This window comes from Myotis myotis, unplaced genomic scaffold (assembly GCF_014108235.1).
Source record: "Myotis myotis isolate mMyoMyo1 unplaced genomic scaffold, mMyoMyo1.p scaffold_m19_p_1, whole genome shotgun sequence".
Taxonomy (NCBI): domain Eukaryota; kingdom Metazoa; phylum Chordata; class Mammalia; order Chiroptera; family Vespertilionidae; genus Myotis; species Myotis myotis.
In genome coordinates this window covers 1,180,371-1,202,272 of record NW_023416313.1, presented here as the reverse complement: position 1 = coordinate 1,202,272, position 21,902 = coordinate 1,180,371, and the positions used below count along the sequence as shown (strand labels likewise).

General features: G+C 52.8%; 1 protein-coding gene across 7 annotated transcripts in view; it reads right to left on the bottom strand.

Annotated features, from left to right (window-relative positions):
* Positions 1 to 21,902, bottom strand: part of FAM193A (family with sequence similarity 193 member A) — a 116,645-nt gene that overhangs the window by 5,704 nt on the left and 89,039 nt on the right. For all 7 annotated transcript variants that reach the window (XM_036326997.1, XM_036327025.1, XM_036327003.1 and 4 more), the window contains 10 exons: positions 21,040 to 21,152; positions 20,718 to 20,960; positions 18,954 to 19,107; positions 18,689 to 18,868; positions 16,707 to 16,958; positions 6,954 to 7,152; positions 5,740 to 6,012; positions 4,307 to 4,589; positions 3,088 to 3,271; positions 1,743 to 1,973 (listed from right to left, as the gene is read on the bottom strand). In XM_036326997.1, coding sequence (XP_036182890.1) covers positions 1,743 to 1,973; positions 3,088 to 3,271; positions 4,307 to 4,589; positions 5,740 to 6,012; positions 6,954 to 7,152; positions 16,707 to 16,958; positions 18,689 to 18,868; positions 18,954 to 19,107; positions 20,718 to 20,960; positions 21,040 to 21,152 — 2,112 coding nt within the window. The remainder of the gene's footprint in view (positions 1 to 1,742; positions 1,974 to 3,087; positions 3,272 to 4,306; positions 4,590 to 5,739; positions 6,013 to 6,953; positions 7,153 to 16,706; positions 16,959 to 18,688; positions 18,869 to 18,953; positions 19,108 to 20,717; positions 20,961 to 21,039; positions 21,153 to 21,902) is intronic.

Here is a 21,902-nt window from a genome sequence, read left to right as displayed (position 1 = left end):
CATGGGCTGAACCGGTTTGGCTCAGTGGACAGAGCATCGGCCTGTGGACTGCAGGGTCCCGGGTTCGGTTCCGGTCAACGGCATGTACCTTGGTTGCGGGCACATCCCCAGTGGGGGGCGTGCAGGAGGCAGCTGATCGATCTCTCTCATCAATGTTTCTAACTCTCTATCCCTCTCCCTTCTTCTCTGTAAAAAAGCAATAAAATATATTTAAAAAAAAAAAAGTGCATGGGAAGTGGAGCCCTCCCAGCTGAAGCTAGTTCCTACATTTCAGTAGGCGTTCATTTAAGACTGAGTTATCTTTTTGAAAACATTTAATATAAAATTAAGTTAAAAATAAAATGATAGGTTTTAAAAAGCTAGCTTCACAACTGAAGCAAATTTCACAGGAGAAGCCCCAGCTGCCCTGCAGGTGGCCTGGTGTCGGCTGGCAGGTGCCTCCTGGCGCAGGTCTGAGAACTCCCCAGGACGAAGCTACAGTGAACCCACAGCCCGCCGGGTGCCACCTTCACTTCAACAGCTGACTAGGAGGGAGACACAAAGCAACCTGTGGGTGGGTCACCTGCCCAACAGGGTGCTCAGGAGAGCACAGGGTGAGTGGGTGCTGAGGGGACCACGGTGGGCCTGTGGCATCAAGTCTGGATTCAGACTGTCCGCAAGGATAGAGGACAGGAGACCAGGGTGGGAGCCCCCTGACAAGCGTAGAGCCAACCCCAAGGATTTGAGTGCCTGCCCAGGACGTCCCCAGGGCTCTGGACCCCTCCCCTCGGAGAGGCAGGGTACTTCCGATGGCGACACCTCGCTCTCCCCATTCCTGTGGGCTCTGCAGACCAGGTCTCCTGGGGCAGGTCTCCCCCAAGTCCCTGGCGAGCCCTGCAGGTTTGGTGGGTCTGCCTCTCAGCAGGACAAGCACAGGCCCGAGAGCCACATGCTGATGCGGAGCCCAGCGGACCTGCGGGCCCTCCTCGGCCTCTGCCTGACCTCACGGCGACCTCACCTGCTCCCAGGGCAGCCCTTCTTGCGGTCAGACCCCTGCAAGCTGCCACGTGCCTCGGCCCTGATCTGCCTGCTGAGGGCTGGCCCTGGACCTGACGCCTCGAGGTGGCTGCATGAGGGAGACGGCTGGGCCTGCTGCCCGGGGCTCCGTGGGGAGCCCTCCAGGAGAACTGGGGTGGGTTCCTGAGGAGGCGTGCAACGAAGGACAGGACACCTTGCAGTGACTGGCACACAGTCCCTGAGGGCCCCACTCACTTGCTGGACCTCAGGTCAAGTCCAGTCACACCCACCATGGGGTGGACCTGCCTCTGACACATCCCAGCCATGAGGTGAGGTGGGCACTGTCCAAGGCTGCCCACACGGCATCACCTCCTCCGCCACCTGCACATCAACGCCACGGGCCCGGCCTCTTCCATGCGGACAGCCTCTGTCCCCGCCTCCTATCAGAGTCACTCGTTCAGCCAGTCAAAAGCCCACGCCACCCCACTTCCTCTGCTTCCCTGGCACAGAGGCAGAGGGTCTGCACCCCGCCGGCCGGCCAGCACGAGGGCCTGAGGCTGGTTTGGGTCCACTAGCAAAGCCACAACACAAAGGGGCGATGCGTCCTAGACACAGCGTGGGGCTCCCCACAGCCTCCAGCTTAGGCCAGAGACAGGCAGGGGCTGTGGAAGCCATGCTATGGCCAGTGCAGTGGCTCCAGGCCCCGCAGTCACAGTCCCCGCCGCCCTGGCGCGGGCGCAGGCTACCTTTCTCTGCTTGTGCCTCGCCCGCTTGGCGGCGCGCGTGCTGCTCACGGGCTTGGGCTCGGAGCTGTTGATGAACTGCAGCAGGTCCTCCACCCGGCGGTGGTCCACCATGCTCTCCCGCTCCGACAGCTGGTCCGCCTTCTTCGGCTGCTCTTCCTTCCGCTTGGTCAGCCGCAAGCGCAGCTTCTCCCTCATCTCTGCGTAATTCCTACTTGTGGGTGCGGCTGGAGGCTAAGACAATACATGAAAACGTGACTAGATTAAACTTCAAGTTTCAATGACTTGGAAGAGAAACTTCAGACTATTTCTAAAATTAAAGTTTTTGTTATTACCCAGTAATACATAAAAAAATAAGGAAATAAGAGAAACAAATGGCCGGAAAAAAGAAAATCTATATATTCATAAAAGATCTGGTAAATTATATGCAGCTATGTATAAAAGTAACTACTTTTAAATCAGAAACAGCTAATTACACATACTGATCATCTCCTTCTATGTGAACAGTGTGGTCATCTTTCCTGTCGTGCCCATGTCCACCCTTGTACCTCGGTACCCACTGCAGGCTCCTTGCTCAGAGCCTAAAGGAAAAAGAACTGCCCTCCACCCCACGGCCAAGATTTCTGACCAGCCCCAAGCACACCGCCGAGGAGGCGAGGCGGAGCTAACAGAACAACCACTTGCCCCGCGGCCACCCGCTGGGGGGCTGGCGCGTCCTTGTCCAAGTCCACCTGTGCCAATACCCTTTGTGTTCAAACAGGGAAGACAACCGTGTACACGTGTCCCCATGAGGCGGGTGACAGACCGGACACCCTGGCTGCCCACAGCTGGGCACTCTGTCGACCCCTATCCAATCATCTATTGTAAAACTCACCAACGGGCAAAAATGCCGTGATGAAAGCCTTATAGCTAAATCTTTGGGCAAATGTTTTCATTATACCTTTAGGTCACAGCGGTTCTCAACCTGGGGGTCGCGACCCCTTTGGCGGTCGAACGACCCTTTCACAGGGGTCGCCCAAGACCATCCTGCCTATCAGATATTTACATGACGATTCATAGCAGTAGCAACATGACAGTGATGAAGTAGCAACGAACATAATGTTATGGTTGGGTCCCAACATGAGGAACTGTATTTAAAGGGCCAGAAGGTTGAGAACCACTGCTTTAGGATAAGGACAACCTAGAAGTGGAATTGCCGTGTGAGACCAGACCTTGGTTTGAACTATGTTGCAAGTAAGTCCCCTGAATTCCACCAGGCCTCGCAGCCTGTGTGTGCTGTGACTGTCACATACTGACACCCGCGCGGCACTGACAGCTGCTGTCCCTGTCCCGGGCAGCACGCACTCACCCCGCCGTGCCCGAAGAATTCACAGTAGCAGCAGTCACAGTACTTGCCCTCCTTCTGGTTGGTGGAGGTGGAGGTGCTGGAGCTGTGCTCGGAGCAGCTGTCCTCGTCTGCGCTCTCGTCCCCATCGTCCTGCTGTGGGTCGTAGACGCCATTCTCGCAGCGGTGCCCTTCGCAGTCCGGGTCACTGCGAAACCGCACACAGGCCAGTCAGCAAGCAGCCACCCCTAGAGGCTCTGCCCCTCACCACCAGACCCGGGTCCACACGGAATGGGGGCCACAGCTGGGGGGCTGGGCGGCAGCGGGGCAAGGCGGTGCGTGAGGCGGGTGGTCATACACAGTCTCTCTACTGTCCCCACCACCGCTTTATTCTGGGGGGTGGGAGGTGGCTTTCAACAGGCAAGTTCAAAGGTAACAAAAGCTGTCTTCACATAAAAACAGCGCAGCCCTGGCCCGTGCGGCTCAGCGGGCTGGGGCGCTGTCCGTACACGGAAAGGTGGAGGGTTTGATTCTGGTTGGGGCACGTGCACAGGTGGCAGGTTTGGTCCCAGCTTGAGGCACGTGCGGGAGGAAACCAATGGATGTTTCACTCTCACATGGATGTTTCTCTCTCTTTACCCCTCTCTCTTCCTCTCTAAAATGAATGAAAACATGTCTTCGGGTGAGAATTAAAAAATAATAAACTCATGACTTACATGCACACAGGCACCTTAAGAAAAACAACAAAAAACAAAACAACAAAATAAACTGTCCAGCCCTGGCCAGTGCGGCTTGGTTGGCGGAACGTCGTCTGGTGCACCAGGTGAGGGGGATTTGGTTCCCGGTCAGGATGTGAATACGGGAGGCAACCGACAGATGTCTCTCCCTCGCCCTATCCCTTCCTCTCTCTCTGAAATCAATAAAAACATATTTAAAACAAAACAAAACTGTCAAGAGTTTGCTGTGTTGTACTTTGCTCAGCGTGTAACAAGTACAACTTAAAAGACACCCAAGGCGCGTTCCCTGATGGGTCGGGGGGAGGGGGGTCTGTGCACCCACCCAGTCAGCCCTGCTCTGCACCAGCCTCCCCACCCGGCCTCTGCGGGCGTCCGCCCTCCCGCCGCAAGGCACGGGTCAGCCACCGCCGGCACCAGGGGCAGAGCTCCCACAGCTCTTCCGGTGTCAGGAGCACAGCACCCAGTCTCCAACGTGTCCTGGCCTCTACCGCCAGGACGGGGCTCACCTGCAGACGCTTGGAGGCGCGCTGATGGGACCGTCTGTGCTGGGGGCCGTGGGGGCGACCGAGGCAGGACAGAAGCTCTTGCGCGTGTCCACAAACCCAGGAGAGGTGGCGGCACTTTTGGGGAAGGCGGGGGCTGCAAGGTTTGCCAGGTGAGGCGTGGAGGCTGGTGCGAGGGGGGCAGGGGCGAGCGTGGGGAGCGGCGCCAGGCCGGTCGGGCTGTTCCTCGGGGCGGCGGGCACCGCGTGCCTGTGCTCCTCCTTGCTGATGCCGTGGAAGACCTCACCTGCGTCAGACATGGAGTCGTGCCAACAGCTCAGGTCAGACACACAGTCCTAATCCTCTTAGGACTTTCTACCCATTTTTTTTGTCTAATTATGTTCAAATCTATAGAAAAGTTGAAGGAAACAGTCAAAAAAACACCCAATACCCTTCACCTGAATGCATGACCAGTTACCATTTTGTCCTTTTTCCTTCGTTTCTGACACACATGCCCCTACTTACTTTGTTTGGCACAGGCCCTGGAAAGGATGCACACGTCACTGTGACCACACAGCACCTCGCACCAGACACCCGCCACGAAGGACGCTCTCGGTCCTGAACATCCCCTCACCCCCCCCCCCCCCCCCCCCCCGCACAGCCCTTTCCTGCACGTCCTTCCGAGCTGCCCCGCCCACTCAAACTCGCCCTGGCACCCCTCTGAGCAGAGCAGCCGCCACCAGCTGCAGGGGTCCCAGGTCAGACTGGGCAGACATCCTGGGCCCGCGTCCCGCCAAGGCCATGCTGGGCCTCCTCCCTGCCGCCCAGGAGCACCTGAGGCTGCTCCGTGGTGGTGAGGCCACCTACAGGCAGGGCACCCTGCTCCCCCTTGTGAGCTGTGAGAACACCCAAGGTTCTCACCACCGAGGTGCCACCCGGCTTCCCCTTCCCTCGCTCTTGCTCACACAGCGACCATGACCTTCTCCTGCCCAGGCAGCAGCCGCCCCACCAGTCCCTCCTGAGCACCAGGACTCCTCCCTTCCCCCATGTGCTGGGAGCTGCCCCGACGCTCTGCCCTACGCACACGGCGCCCTGGCCAGCGTGGGCCTCTGTGCTAACTCCTGGGCCCCGCCACCTGCCCGTCTGATGGCTTCCCTGCTTCCTGCTCTCCTGTGGGCTCGGAGCCGAGTGTGACAGCACACCACCTGCACACCAGCGATGCCGACAGGCACACTGTCCATGAGGTTCTGCTTTTAGATGTCTGTGCTCACAACAGCAGGTACAGAGATGAAAGGCAGGACCCATGTGGCCAAGCCCCAGAGGACATGTGACAGTAGGATTCTCTTGGGCGTGAACACAGCTAATGACGCCGAGCCTCCGGCCAGGCCAGCTAAGGGCGATCCCCGAGATGCAGCGAACGCCGGGCCGCCTAGGGCCCCGCCAGCAGGAGACCTTACCTAAGGAAGGAGGCCTCTTGGACGACACTTTGAACTGGCTGTTGCTTGACTGCACCGTGGTGGCCGTGCAGGACACGGAGGAGGTGGCTGAGGAGGTGGCCATCACCACCTTGTTCGCTTCCATGAAAGCGTCTTGGAAGCTGTACAGGCATTTCTTTCTTGCAGCGTTTCTTTTCTCTTTACAGTCCAGACCTGTGGGCGAGCCACTGCTCGGCGGTGGTGGGAGGGTGTCGGGTCTTGTTTCTGAGAATGTTGGCCCTAATATTTCACTCCCTTTAGAGACAAAAGGGAAAATTAAGGCTTCTAAAGAAACGACATTTAGCTACAATTAAAGAGCACTCGCAGGTTACACTCTTCCTGCTGGGGCTGTTCTGCAGTGAGCCTTCTCCTGGGACGACTGAGTGCGCTAGCGTTTGCGCAAAAAGAAAACTCACTGAGCACCTGCTGTGGCAAGACCTGTGCTCGGTGCTTCCCACAAGTCGTTTTCTTTTCTGTCTTAGAACTGCCTTCTGAGCTTGGGAGTATTATTCCCATCCTAAAGATGAAGAATCTGAGGCTCAGAGAGGCTAAGCAACTTGCCCAAGGTCACACAGCTAGACACCCTTTCTAGGCACAGACCAGACAGATGTCCAGTCTAGCTTGCTGTTCTGAACACATGCAGGGGCTGGGCGTGGGGCTGCCAGGGGCTCTAACCACATGAAGACAGAGATGAGGGGTAGGTAGCAGCCCCTTAGGCGCCCGGCTCTCAAGTGACAGCTGCGCCTCAGCGGCTGGGAGGGCGGAGTTGTTAGAGGGACAAGTCCCATTAAGGGTCAGTACAGAAACAGAGAAAAGGAAGGTAAGTGACAACACCTGAGTCGGCTGTGGCACTGCTGCCCCACCCTGTGCACTGGGCCATGTCTGGTTACCACCCCTGCTCGAGAACCAGTGGCCGAACCCGAACCCTGGAGACAAGACCCTCAGCAGCACTCGGCAGCAGAGCTGGGCGTCAGCTGGGCCCCTGCTACGGCCGTGGCTGTGACAGATGTGGAGGGAGGGGGCAGCATGGCGGGCCCAGGGCCGCCCATGGAAGGCAGAGGCCAGGGAGCAGCAGCCTGGGCACGGCTGCACGAGGGCCCGCCCTCTGGGGCTTCCAGGGGAGAACACAGCCAGATGGCCATCCACTCAGCTCGGGTCATTGGAAAACTTGAATAAAGTTTGAACAGGTTCCTTACCAGAAATTGTATCTGGCAGGAAAGTGCCAGGACTCCAGTTCTTATCATTCATCACTTCTGATCCCCACAGACTTATAAACTTAGAACTATTCCACTCTGGAGCAGTCCCAAAACAGCTTGGGTAAATATGGTCTTGAAGAGATGCATTGAATACCTGATGCTTATTTGTGTGATTCTGAACAGGTGCTGGCGGTAAAGCCTACAAGAAAAAAGTTCTAATCACATATCAACATTCATATCTGCTCACCCAGGCCGTGAGGCTACAGACAGACGAGTCACTTCTGGAAGCCTTGGGGGACGCGCTTGGCGAACACGTCTTACAGGGCTGGTGGCGCGTCTACACCACAGGTCACACTGAAACCAGGTGGGAGGTGAAAGCAACCGATGCCTCAAGAAATACATGAAGCAGCCCTGAGACAGCTCAGGAGCTTCTAACACTCCCCTCGCCACACGGTCAGCGTGGTCATTGGCCTAAGACCTGCTCCTCGGGCTACCCCCCTCTGACACTGTCATTATTACTGCTAAAAAGGAAACTCTGGAATCACCGAAAAAAACATGGCAAACTCTTACACGGTGCTCTCACGTGGGCCAAGGGCGTGCACTTTGAAGAACTACTCGTTTGGGCAGCCCCATCCCAGGGAGGGAGCAGGCGCCCTCCGGCCGTCCCTCCCCTCCCTCAACAGCCTCCCCACCTGCAGGAGGGGCTTCTGAGTGGAAAGAGAGCGGTGACTCCCGCTTCCGATGCCAGCACGTCCCACTGCGTTTCTGATGCAGTCACAGTGGTAACTGTGGTCCCGCTGTCCTTCCTGCTCACCCAGCCCCTGGACACACTGCCCTTCCCTTGGTCCTCCAACCCCCAGCTCCTCCCTGACCCCGATCTTCACTCATGCCGTGTCCATGTTCTAGAACATCCTCTGCTCTCGGTCTCACTGAATGACAGTCACCCTTCAGGCCTGTCACTTCCTCAGAGAAGCCATCACTGACTTTGGCCTCACCACCTAACACCGAGACCAAGCCATGGGCCTTCCATTAAACACAACAAAGCCACCTTTTTCCCTCTTAGCACTCATCGCACTTGTAATTCAAGACTTACTTGTGCCCAGTGGTTCAATGTCGGCCTTCCCTCCAATTCTGTAAGCTTCACGAGGGAGCGGGCCACCCGGTTCCTGGCCAAGGCCGGGCCCTCGGCTTTCCCCAGCAGCCCTGGGCCCAGGACCGCCCCCTGAAGCTACAGCCTGCCCTTGGGGACCACGCCTGGGAGCCCCACCCTCTGGGACACACAACTGAGCAGAGTGCTGTACACTCTAGAGCGGGGCAGCTGGGTTTGGAAGGATTCCCAAGAGCAGGTGATGGTTTGGCAGAACCCTGGAGCCTAGCTAGGGTGAGAGGAAGGGGGCAGGCCACAGGGGCCAAATGAGATAACTTTGTGTGACTTTTGTGCTGAGGGGACTAGGGAGCTACAGAGGGTGGTAAGCAGCAGGGGCGATGACCTGGTCGGGTGATGAGAAAGACCAATCTGGGCAGGTGGGGGAGTGAGCCACAAGAGGAAAGGATGAGAAATGGTGAGTGACAGCCACAAAGATGAGGACGACAGAAGGAAGCCTGGTGTCGCCGGGACAACAGCTGTGACTGGACGTCTGGCTCCTTCCTGGCAGGTGTCAGGGACGCAGCTGGGTGTGAACTCTGGTCCCATTCTCAGCCTCAGGCTGCGGTCTCAAGGGTTCAGATGTCAGCTCTCCCTTTCACTAGCTGTGTGACCTTAGGCAAATTACTGCACCTTTCTGTGCTTTCGTTTTCTCCTAAGTAAAATGGAAATACCTACCTCCAGGGGCTGTGGGAGGGAGGAATCAGACAGTGTCTGTCAAGTGTTCAGCACACTGCCTGGCCACGGTAACCATTTGGTGCTATGTGTGTGGCCCATCACCCTCCCTAAGACTGGTCCCCACACACAGACCCACCCCACGCAGGCTCTGCTGCCCTCCCAGGCGTCACTCCATGTGGGCGGTTTTGTGCCCCTCCCGACCTTGACCGGGCACAGGGAGGAAAGATGCAGGGTGAACTGGAATGAGATTTGAGACTTGAAAGTAGGAAGAAACAGGTTTGCATTGGCCACGCAGGGTCACGGTGGGAGCCTGAGCTGGCCGCTCTGCAGGGGACCCACGGGCAGAGAGAACAAGACCGGACGTCTGCAGAGGAGAGGCACACCGCGAGCTGCTGTGCTGAGGGCTGATGGGAAGTCACTGACTGGCAGGTTCTGAGTCTTGAAAACACTCTGCTAAGGGGCAGAAATGCCCAGCAGGTGGAACCAGCGGCTCCTCCCAGCCAGCCCAGCTGGTGACCTCGGCACAACAGAAACACCTGCAGGGCTCCCCAGCTTCTTCTCAAGTACTTCCCACGCAGCCCCCCAGGCACGGCGCGATGCCTGGTTTCACTTGGAGAAAGCCTGGCTGACAACCTGGACCTACAACCACATGGGTCCAGAGAGCTCTTCTTACCCTTCAAAACCCTACCCCAGCATCACCTCCTCTGCAAAACCCACCCCTAGGCTCACAGTTAGTGTCCTCTCTTCACGAATACTTTCCTACTTGGCACCTACGATTTCTAAGGTAGATCAGAGCACTGGATTTTCAGGTCTGAGCATGTTTCTGTCTTCTCTTGAGCCTCTGAGGTTCCTGACCACGGGGACCAGGCACACTGGTCTGTGCTCCGAGTGGGAAGCACGGGCCTGCCACAAGTGGGATGTAAGAGTGCTGGGCGGAGTCCAGCCTGGAGAGGTCGGGCCCGGCTGTGAGACGGGAGGTGGAAACGTACGCTAATGGCTCTTCATTCGTTTCACACCCTCTGCTAAGCAAATCCACTCAGAACAGGAGACCCAGCTATTCCTCCACAGGGAGCGAGGGCGCAGGACAGGCTGTGTCTGCACGCATGCTTTCGCATGAGACACTGACCAACCTCGACATCTGTGGCTTTCTTCAGAAAGACAGGCGCCTGCCAGGCTCATGGATCTCAGCCGCACCACGGGCAGCACACCCGTGATCGAAGCATAAAAGAAGTCCCTCACCGTGGGAGCGCTACTGCCCAGACACCGATCCCTCCAGGGCTCCACGCTGCTTCACGAACACCAGTGCTGAACTGCTCTCCACCCTTGAGACTAAAGTGGTTCACAAGAATACAACCCTTTTGCTTTAAATGCAAGCTCCAAGGCACGCACGTACCAGCCAACCAGTGGCCTTCACTAAGCCCGCTGAGTCCACGCACACGACCAGGCAGCCCCAGAGCCACGTGGGCAGGGGCAGAAGATGGCGAGCCACGGACACAGGCACGGGAGGGACTGCCCACACCGAGCTTCAGAGGGAGACCACAGAGGCAGGACGCCACGTGTGCTTCTTCCTCCTGAGCTCCCCCCACTCCTGCAGAGGCAGGATAGAGGCGAGGGCACTGCTCTGCTCGGTGCTGCCAGTTCTTGGGCCAGAAGAACTGAGCACGGCCTCTGAGATCAATGCAGACACAGGCCCCCACAGGGCCCCGAGTGCAGCCCATCTGCCCCGAGCTGCTAACGAGCTTTCCTCTCCCTCAAATTCCCACCTGCACTGCATGAGCTTGACCGAACCCTCTGCAGTGGGTGTGCTGAGTGGCTCCGAAGGGAGGTGACAGACAGGAGCGGCCACTTCAGCAACTCCCCTCGGTGCATCGCAGTCCCTGAGGGCAGTCTGGAGACCACCTCCACAGAGTCCTTGGTCCCACACAGAATTCAGGACCCCTCTCCCCTCCATGCCTAGACCCTCTGCTCGCACGGGGAGTGTTTCCCATGTTTTCCAGACCGAAAGGACGGGATTCAAGTTGGGAGCCTCAGAGGCCAGTCCAGAGTCTGGCCCTGCAGCCGGGACCCACTGCTCCTGGGGCAGGCAGCAAGCCCGGGGTGAACTGCCCCCCAGCTCACACGTGCGCTTCTCCGGAAGTTCATGCGCAGTTCCCCTCTGCTGGGGCTCTGTCCACTAAGGGGGATTAAATGGCATGAAACACTTTTGTAACAAGTGCTGAGCCACAGAGAAAGCAGGGAAAGCCTTTCACAAATAAATGATAACATGACAAGAAAAAACAGGGCCAGGTGGAGGTGGGGAGAAAGAGGGCTGCCCCAAGGGCTCACACACCAGATCAAAGTGGCGGGGACGGATCCATGGTCCCACAGGCAGGGGAGCAGGAGGGCCTGGGGGTCAGTGCCCCTGGGGTACCTGATGCCAGCGCACGGAAGCCTACGTCTGTGGAAGCACCCTACGTGGGGCTGGGGGGTTTCTCAGAGGAGGATGCATGGAACAGGAGCTCGTAATCACAGTTACTACACGTGTACGGAGCCACGCAGCAGCAGAAGCAACAGAGGTCTACAGCCTCAAGGCTTCGTTCAAAGAGAATGACATGTAAAGGCTTCAAGAGAAGCAAGAACATGATCGAGGAACAGGAGTATATGAAAAGTTGCTAACATATTTGAAAAATAAATACTGAAGCTTAGAAATAAGAATTAGACTTGGAATTAAAAACTCAAAATTTAAGTTATACACAGTAACAGAATCACTTAACTTGGAGACTGATCCAAAAAGGTTCTCAGAACGGACTGAGAAACAAGGAGACGAGAAATAGGAAGGCGAGCTTCAGAGTGAAGAACAGAACTAGAAGGATTCATCAGAGGTTCAGAGAGACATGACAGAAGGATAGAGAGAGAATAAAACGATAAAATGGTTGAAAATTACCAGGCAGGAAATTGAAAATGATTATTATGCTAAGGCTCTGAATGGAAAAAGTAGACAATATGCAAGAACAAATGAGTAATGTGAAGAGATGGAAACTCTAACTCTAAGAAATAATAAAAAAGAAATGCTAGAAGTAAAAAACACTGTAAGAGAAACAAATTCTGCTTTTGATGAGCTAGCTGATCAGTAGAATGGACACAACCAAGGAAAGAATCAGTGAGCTTCAAGATATGTCAATAGAAACTTCTCAAATGTGTTTATAATACAAGGAAAAGGAGAAACAAGAATAAAAACTCACCACCTTGCCCTAACCGGTTTGGCTCAGTGGATAGAGCATCAGCCTGCAGACTCAAGGGTCCCAGGTTCGATTCTGGTCAAGGGCATGTACCTTGGTTGCGGGCACATCCCCAGTAGTGGGTGTGCAGGAGGCAGCTGATCGATGTTTCTCTCTCATCGATGTTTCTAACTCTCTATCCCTCTCCCTTCCTCTCTGTAAAAAAAATCAATAAAATATATTTTTTAAAAAACCACCTTACCACCATCACCAAAAAACCCAAAAAAACAAAACCACAAAAAACAAAAACAGAACAAACATCCAAGAATGTGGGACAATTTCAAAAGATGCAACATACAGTAACTGAAACACCGGGGGGGGGGGGGGGGGGGGAACAGAAGAAATATTTAAAGCTGTAATACTGAGACTTTTCCAAAATTAATGACAGACACGAAACCAAAGATCCAGGAAGCTCAGAGAATACTAAATAGAACAAATACCCCAAAATGTACACCTTGGCACATCATATACAAACTGCAGAAAACCAAAGATGAAAGGAAAATCTTGGAAGCAGTCTGGGGCCAGGGGAGAGAAGGAGCCCATGTGCTTATAAAACAAGGAAAAGAATTACAGAGAACATCTCATCAGAAACCACTGAGCAAGTAAAGAGTGAAGTCAAATATGTTTAAAATGTTGAAAGAAAAAAAAAAACCACCAACCTAGAATTCGGTATCCAGCGAAATTATCCTTCAAAAGTGAAGGAGAAATAAAGACTTCCTCAGACAAACAAAACCTGAGGGAACTCATTGCCAGCAGACATGCCCTGCAAGAAATGTTAAAAGATTTTCTTCAGACAGAAATAAAATAATATAGGTCAGAAACTTAGATCTACATAAAGAAGGGAGAGCAAAGGAGAAGGAATAAATAAAAAGTAAAATAAAATCTCTTGTATTTCTTATTAATTAACTAAAATACAATTTTGTTTAAAGTAATAATAGCAACAAGGTACTATTGGTGATTATGGATAAATGAAAATAATGACAGTGCATTGCAAGGGATGGGAGGGCGGGGTTGGGAATAATCTGTTAAAAGGTACCTACACTACACATGAAGCAGAACAGTGTTATTTGAAGGAGACTTAGATTAGTTAAAATGTACCTTCTAATACAACTGTTAAAAATGTTCAAAATAAGGATAATTGATATACTAAGAGATTAAATGGAATCAGAAAATTCTCAGCCAGAAGTAGAAAAGGCAGAAAAAGAAGCATCTGGCACCAAGTAGAGAGCATTACTGTGCTCGCTTCAGCAGCACATGCATTAATATTAAAAAAACTGCACAAACATGACTGCTCTTAATCCAAACACACTGAGCCCTGCCCAGTGTGGCTCAGCTGGTTGGGCATTTTAAGAATCAATTTTAAAAAAACTTTGAAAATAGATATATATTTTTTAAAAATCACTTTAAATGGTTTAAATATACCAATGAAATGACGAGATGATCAGATACATAAGAAACACACTGAGTTCACAGACCCCTTTCAGCTAAAAGAAAGGGACGGACATGTCCTGTACTAACACGAAGCAGAAGCGGGAGCAGCTCTATTCACTTGACACACCGGACTGTAGAGCAGGGAAATGTCAGGATATTCCCTACTGATAACAGGTCCATCCCCCAAGCATGTGCAACAACCCTCAACATGCAAGCACCTGGCCACACAGCGTCACAGCACGGAGACAGAAACGGAGACAACCACAAAGAGACAGAAGACCCCGTGGTGATGGCTGGAGACGTCAGCCCGCCTCTGTCAGAGGGACAGAGCCAGCAGACAGGGCTCAGCGGGGACAGAGCTGAACCAGCGGCACCCCTAACTCACAGCACGGAACTGACATGCACAGACCACATAACTGCCATCCAACAGCAGCAGGTCGCACATGCTCCTCAAGCTCACATGGAACTTTCACCAAGTTCGACCCCACTCTGGACCCTAAAGCACACCCTCACACATTGGAAATAACTGACACAGACAGTGCCTGTTCTCAGAGGACAACAGAAGTGAAGGAGGAACCAATACGGAAAGGTCGCTGGGAATCCCCAGTATTTGGAACTACCCTGTCGCCGTTTTGATTTCTTTTCTAGCATTTCGTTACTGTATTTTCTCCTGCAACTACCTTTAACTTTCAAATAACTCACACCTCACATATAAGTCAAATGCATCATTGGTATGAAGACATCAGAAAATAGAAATCGTCTTCAAGTTTTCCTAATTTTAAGAAAGTAAAATTTTCATAATAATCATCCCAAACATTTTACTTACTAAAGATTCACCCACAATGGCCAAAGTATGAATCACTACGACAATGATATCAAGTCTTAAAAGTGACAACTTCCATTTCCAGAGCAGAAATTCCTGAAGGCCCTGACAAGGCAGAAAGGGAAGCAGGTCAGAAGTGCCTGAGTGCAGGCCTGCCCTCCACACTCAGCACCCACTGCCCCCTCCCAGCTACAATCGGGCATCACACTGTGCACCCTGGCCTCTGAGACCTGCTCCGACGGCACTGAAGTGTATACCCTTCTAAGGCAGCCTGTCTGCTCTCTCCAGGAACTTCTACCACCTCTTATGGGGCTGTGAACACCTTGTGCATTCAAGTACAGATGCATCCACAGCATTCAACTAAGTGAACCCAACTCAAATAATACAAACTTACTCTGTAAGACCTGGTGGGAGACGAGGCAAGCTTGTTTAGAGAAAAACATTTTTATAGCAGGTAAAAAGAAAATATTTTGCCAAATGCACCTTATTTTTCCAAATAAAGAAGACATCCAGCTAATGTACTTTCAATGCATCAGTAAACAATATTGACGTCAACAGCACAGTGGCTGAAATAGAGCTCCACAGCCTGTCCTCCGATTCGCCTTTATGACCGTGAGTCTTCTACAGCCATCGGCCGGAGTAAAGTCCACCAGGTATCAAAGACACAGATAAGCTCCCCAGTTGTTATTTCCTTCCTTATCCCTCTGTAGACTGCCTGGACATCTGAGAAAAGCCCACAGGCCTGGCTAGCGTGGCTCAGTGACTGAGCATTGACCTATGAACCAGGAGGCCACAGTTCAATTCCTAGGTTGCGGGCTCGATCCCCAGTGTGGGGCATGCAGGAGGCAGCCAATCAATGATTCTCTCTCATCAATGATGTTTCTATCTCTCTCTCCCTTCCTTTCTGAAATCAATAATTTTTTAAAAGCCCAAAAGCCTGGGGAAGACAGTGGAGTGTTTAACTGGTGTCCCAATCCCCTTTGGGAATAATCAATCTCACAACTTGACTTGAAGATTTTCAGGAACTAACTCTGGCACAGCTTCTGCCAACAAGAGAGTTTATAAGAGAATATTCTATACCTTCTCTCAGAACACAGGAAACAGAACTCTCTTCCGGTAAGACAGGGTGAACACCCCCCCCACCTTACACATGCACCCAGGGGGGCAGAGGCTGCACACTGGGCAGACCCTGAACACAGCCTGGCTCTGGTTACAGCAAGGCCTCAGTAAACGTCGCCGCCAAGTTCTGTGACTTTAAGCAAAACGATGTGTAAGAAACCAGTTTACCCCACGATAATCAACATAAACAGTTAGGCTCCTATAGCATCTCATTGAGGTTATAATGAAACGATGTTTTGACCAAAACGATGTTATTCCAGGACCTGCGGTCTATACCTGAAAATGCTATTTAAACCGCTCTATTAACAAAGGCACCGTTACAAGTTCAAAATGAGGAATATTCAACCCAACACAATTTAAGCGTAAGTGTGGGTATAGTTCCCAAGTACTTACTGTAATAGAACATGGTAAAAGGATTCCATTTCATTCTAAAGAGGCGGTTTGAATCCCTGATGTGTGCCCTTGCCCAGCACAAAACAGCGAAGCCCACTCCTGGGCTTCCCCCTCACAGTGCCACCCTTTGGGGAAGAAAACGTGCACAGGCTAAAAAGCCCCTCTGTGCTATGTCCTCCCTTTCGACCCCAGTTGAGAATCATTGTTTAAATTAATCAATCAGGAGAGTTTAGGAAATATTCTATTTTTGATTGATTAGAACTAACCTTGAACCACAATAACTGATAAAAATAAAAAATAGCAGGTATGGTAAGAGTTAACAAAGGTAAGCTAGAGAGGCAAGGCTACTACTAAGGCACAAAAAATGAATCCAACCTAAAATCTCCCTGCAGAGTCTAAGACATTCAAAATAAACATGGGTTCTCAGAGAAGAAAAGCACACAGAAATCAACTTCCCCTGGATCCCCGTTCCTGTCCGGAGCAGTCCTGCCCAACTGGTGCTGGGAGCCCACCTGCCTGCCCTCCAGCTGCCTCACGCCGCCTGGCCAGGATGCTCTAGCGCATGGCACGCCGGGTCTCTCTCCAGCCTGTTACTTCCACAATCCTTAATTTTGTGCTAAGAGCACAAATGTTTCAGACGCGGAGAGCCCAGCTTGGGTGAAGAGCTCATGCTTCCCATCACAGTAAGAGCCCGGCCCTGGAAGCCATGACTGCCCCATGCGTAGCCCGTCACCTGAAAACCTTCCTGTCCTGGTGCGTTCTGAAGGGATAAGCCACGGCTCCCATGACCGACTAGAACTGTTAAGGGCTAAGGCTCTGGGCGCCCATTTCCTATCTAGAGCGGACGCTGTCCTTTATGAGCTGCCCATCTGGACTTGCGTCTGTCAGGCCCTTTCTGCCCAACTTACCTTACTGTGTGTGAAGGGGGGCGCTGCGTACAAGGTGGGGTGTATCAGAGGGCGAGGCAGGTGTGGGACCGTGTGCAAGGGCACGTGCCCATGGATGTGGGGGTACAGGTGCAAGGCGGGGTGTGCGGGCCTCTCCGGGGTCAGGAACTGGTGGCTGGAAGGAAAGGCGCCGGCCGTCATCGCCGACAGTGGCAGCCCAGAAGCTTCCTGCTTGCACACGTGGCACTCGCAGGTGTTGGCAGCTGGCTCCGCCTGCGGGGAGAGAAGCCCTGCTCACTCAGAGGCCGGGATGGAGGATGGAAGCAGCACCAGCCCATGCTGCTGAGCAGTCATCCGACACCCGCCTTGGCCCGGGCCCTCCTTGTGAGCGACATGAGGGACCCAAGAGCTCAGGACGGCAGGAACCTAAAGAGAGGGGTGCACGCCCCATGCCCCAGTGGGGGCCTGCATCCTGGGCTGTCTGAGCAGAGGCGAGGGGACTGGTAAAGATGGCAGAGTGGGGGAGGGCGCCACAGGGACAGCACAGGGCGAGGCTTCGCTGGCTCCCATGCGTAAGGCATGATCTCTCTGTACGCACGAGGGACGGACTCCACGAAGGTGCAATGAGGGGTCACACTGAACAAAGGTTCTGGAAAGCAACCAGAGGGGAACACACTGAGAAGCGTGACCTCCTGCAAAGCTGTGGGGCCGGGGGGGGGGAGGCCACAGGAGCTGCCTCTGGCCTGGGCTCTGCCCACACCCTGAACAAACTAAAACAACTAGAATTGCCAGCAGAATTAAAAGGGTGCATGAAATTTGTTTAATGCAAAAAAAAAAAAAAAAAAAAAGGTAGGAAAGGGAAAACAGGAACAAAAACCATGAGACAGAAAAGAACAGCAAAAGGCAGGTGTAAATATCACCAATCGTTACGTTAAATATAAATGAAGCATTCCAAAGAAAAGGACACGATAGCTGGACAGGATAAAAATGCAAGACCCAACTCAGAGAATAATGAGCAGAGCAAAGCTGAAGAATACAAGACCAATATATAAACATCAGCTGTATTTCTATAAACTGCCAACAATCAATAGAAAATTGAAATTAGGAGATACCATTTACCACAGAATTAAAAAACACCTGAACTTAGGAATAAATTTTAAAAATATGTTCAAGCCTCATAGACTATACATTTTTAAAAGTCAGAGAGAAATTAAAGGTGACTTAAATAAGTAGAAATATACAGCATGTTCACAGACTGACAGGCTGCTTGTGGTTAAGACTGAATTTCCCCAAATTGACCTATATTATCCCACAAATAAAAGACTAGGCCCAGCCCCAGCTGGTGTGGCTCAGTGGGTAGAGCGTCGGCCTGTGGACTGACAGGTCCTGGTTCGATTCCGGTCAAGGGCACATGCCCAGGTTGTAGGCTCAATCCCCAGTAGGGGTGTGCAGGAGGCGGCCACTTTTCTCACATTTCTCTCCCTCTTCCTTCCTCTCTCTCCAAAAAGAAATACATATATATAAATATATAAAAATAAAAACTGCTTGAACACCTATTATATAGCTCCATGTGACTAAGAAAAAAATAACAGTCTGATAAAACACCCTCACCTCTGAGTAACAGAAAAACAGGTATCTATCTACCAGGGGAAAAGCTCTTCTAAAACCACCCTTTGCTGACTTAGCACCCCCCTTTTCATTCTCAGAAAACTCTCCCCTGGCTTCTATTCAAGAACTCGCGCCATCACCCTGTCCACAGCTCCTGGGTCTTGTAAATCCAAGACTGCTGGTTACAGGTTCAAGGAAGAGAAAAAGTCTAAAAAGGAGGTTATGAGGGATGGACTTTTATTTTGGAAGTCAGCCTTGATTCTCTCCAGGGCTAATTTTCAGAAGTTATTCACAATGACCTGATTTTGTATTTAATAATGCTCAGGTTCAGAGAAAACAGACACAGAGAAAGAGACCTTTGGCAAAACCAAAAATGTGAAGAAATGAAATCACACCTGCTGAGCGGGGTAAGATGGGGGGGGACTGTCCACTTTACTGTCCTCCTTTGTGGGACTTCCATTTTCTAGGGCCACGGCTTCCTTCGGGGCTCCGGGTGGCTCGCCCCCACTCCCGCCGTCCGCCTCTTCATCATCAGCTTCTGAAGAACTGGCACTGGTGCTGCTCCCCTGCGGGGACTTTGAAAACGAACAGGACATGGAGCACTGCATGCTAGCCACCACCCTGTGGCATCCCTGCTCCGATGAAGGGACACGGCCGTACCTCATCTTTCAGGGCCACGTTTTCCCCGCCACCATTTAACTCGCTGTGGATTCCATTCATGTTGGCCACCACCTCGGTGTCGTTGTAGTTATTCAACGGATAAATATCAGCAAACTTAGCTGACAACGGAGCCACATCTTCATCGTCACTGCAGCTGAGACAAGCGGAGTGGTCACCACGAGCCGTTCATGGGCACAGACATACTCCCGACACGCTCTCCTTACAGAGGCGCTACCCCAGCACCACTCTCACTTCCCCAGGTCGCTGTGACCTCAGCACAAGAGCCAAGTACCCGGAAGGTTCCGTCTGGGCTCGGAGGACGAACGGAAAACAAGACTGCAAAGGGGAAGATGAAGGAGACCACAACAGCTTCATTTGATGAATGGGTGCGGTATTTCCATTCAACCTGGTGCACAACTGCCCTCCCTGCCATCGCTGAGCAGACACAGTCCAGGTTCAATGAAAATGAAAGGTGCAGCCCTAGCTGGTGTGGCTCAGTTAGTTGAGCGTTGTCCCATGCAACAGAGGGACGCCGGTTCGGTTCCTGGTCAGGACACATGTTCAGTTGTGGGCTCAATCCCCAGAGGGGGGTGTGCAGGAGTCAGCCAATTGGTGTTTCTCTCTCTCCCTCTCCTTTCCTTTCTCTCTCTCTAAAAAAAAAAAAATCAATAAAAACTTATTTTAAAAAATTAAAGGTGTATAGCAAGCATGTCAAATTCGTGGCTGGTGGGCCATGAATTTGACACGCTTGGTATACAGGGAACCATCTTAGGTCTTTAGTGTTTGTTTTTATAGCCACTGAAGTGCTAGACACAGCCAGCGGAACAAAATTTTAAAGGCACTATGTGCCAAAATACTGAAGTTTCTTACCAGCAGACCACTGCTGGTCAAGTCAGCCATGAACTCAATTACACATCAGCTTTAGCAAGACTTCCAAGCAATGGGCAAATGGAATACTGACTTAAAAAATGCAAGCAGACTTCAAGGCTAGGGCATCATGTGGGCACTTTAACACGGGTCGCTTTCTGGTGCACGACCAGAGCCGGCACAGTGACCTTCCGTGCAAAGGGCTCGGGACGGACCCCCTGGGTGCACACACGGCGGTGCGTCCACGGCCTCAGCCAGAGGTGATGCTGTGGCTCTAGGAGAGTGTCCACAACTGCCAAACTCAGGCATCTTCCACTTTCAGAAAAACAAGATAACACCTGACAAGGCTTCACCCCCTGGAGCTCACCATGGAGGCACAGAGCCCACCCAGGTGACAGCACTCGGGCTCCTGAGGGCCACGGCCCCAGAGGTGACGGGGCGTGCCCCCTGGTCCGCACTCACACCCACTCCTGAGCTATCAGCATCACGATCCGGGCGAGGAACCCGTGGCTCAGGGATGTGCTGCAGGGAATGGGGACACAGACAGTGAACCCTCCGGGGCTCATGACCGGGACTACCCGAGTCCCTGCATCCCTGGCGTAAGCGTGACCCTGCCCTGGCCAAGAGGGACACCCGCACGAACCGCAGGCCTGGGAGGCTCCTGCTCACTAGCACCTTTGCTCTTGATGGGTGTTTATTTATTTTCCATTTCTTTTAAGGTGACGAAACAGGGTCCAGGTTTGGGTTTACTGATTTCCTGCTTTCAACTTTGCTTAAAGGAAGCAGGGGCCTCCCCGGAAGGCAGTGGTAGGGGACGTCTGTAGGCACAGCTGTCTGCCGCTCATCGCTGCCCTGCTTAACCCTCCGGAACCTTCCTTATCATAAGGTCCAACTTACAACGCTGGGGCCGAGCCGCTGTCGGTGAGGAGGAGCCGGGGATGCTGCTGGATGGTGACTGGAGAGCTGGAGCCTGACCCCGAGCTGGCGGACGACACGCTGGGCGGGCGCATCTCAGAGACACAGTCGGAAGCAGAGCCCACCTGCAGGGGCAGCGGGTGGGCGTGGGTGTCGCCGGGGGCAGGGGGGTCCACGATGCCACACGTGAGGATGTGGGAGAGGCTGCAGTCGTCACAGGCACACCTGGGTGGGACGAGGAACTGTGACTGAGACAGCCAGGACGGCCAGGCCACGCGGCTCCAGGCCCTGGGCGCGGACTCACCTTCTCCGGTAGTGGCAGTTGGGGCAGTCGGGCACACTCAGCCGTGACGACAGCACATGCCTCATGGCATCTGTGAAGTTGTTCTCACCAGTGACTGCTTTTTTACTGGTTAACTAGAGGAAATTAAAAAATCATAGGTTACTTCCACAGGACATGTCTCCTGTTATTATGTGCTTCATATTTTTAAAAAATGTTTTTACTGATTTTTTAGAGGAAAGGAGAGGGACAGAGAGAAACTTCAACTGGCTGCCTCCTGCACACCCCCTACTGGGGATCGAGCCTGCAACCTGGGCATGTGCCCCAACTGGGAATTAAACCAGTGATCTCTCAGTTCATGGGTCGAACAAAGCTCAACCACTGAGCCACACAAATGCTTCATACTTTTCAGTCACTCTGGTAATGTGTGTTATGCTCACTTTTTATTTTCTTTGTTAATCCTCACCCAAGGATATTTTTCCCATTGATTTTTAGAAAAAGTGGAAAGGAGTGGGAGAGACAGAAAGAGGCATTGATATGAGAGAGACACATTGACTGGTTGCCTCCTGCACGCCACCCCTCACCCCCCGTTGGGACCGAGGATCAAGCCTGCAATGGAGGTACATGGCCTTACTGGAATTGAACCCAAGATCCTTCAGTCCCCAGGCTGATGCTATCCACTGAGCAAACCGGCCAGGACTGTGTAATGCTTATTTCGACACCGAGGCTCACAGCTTCCTGAGTGGCCAGGAGCGAGGTCAGCAGACGGGAGTGGGCAGGTGGAGCCTACACAGGCCTGCGACCAGCAGCCCTGACGGACCCTCACGGCAGACACGGCACAGAGATGAATCACAAACCCAAGGAGCAAGGCTCTGGCAGAGTGGACA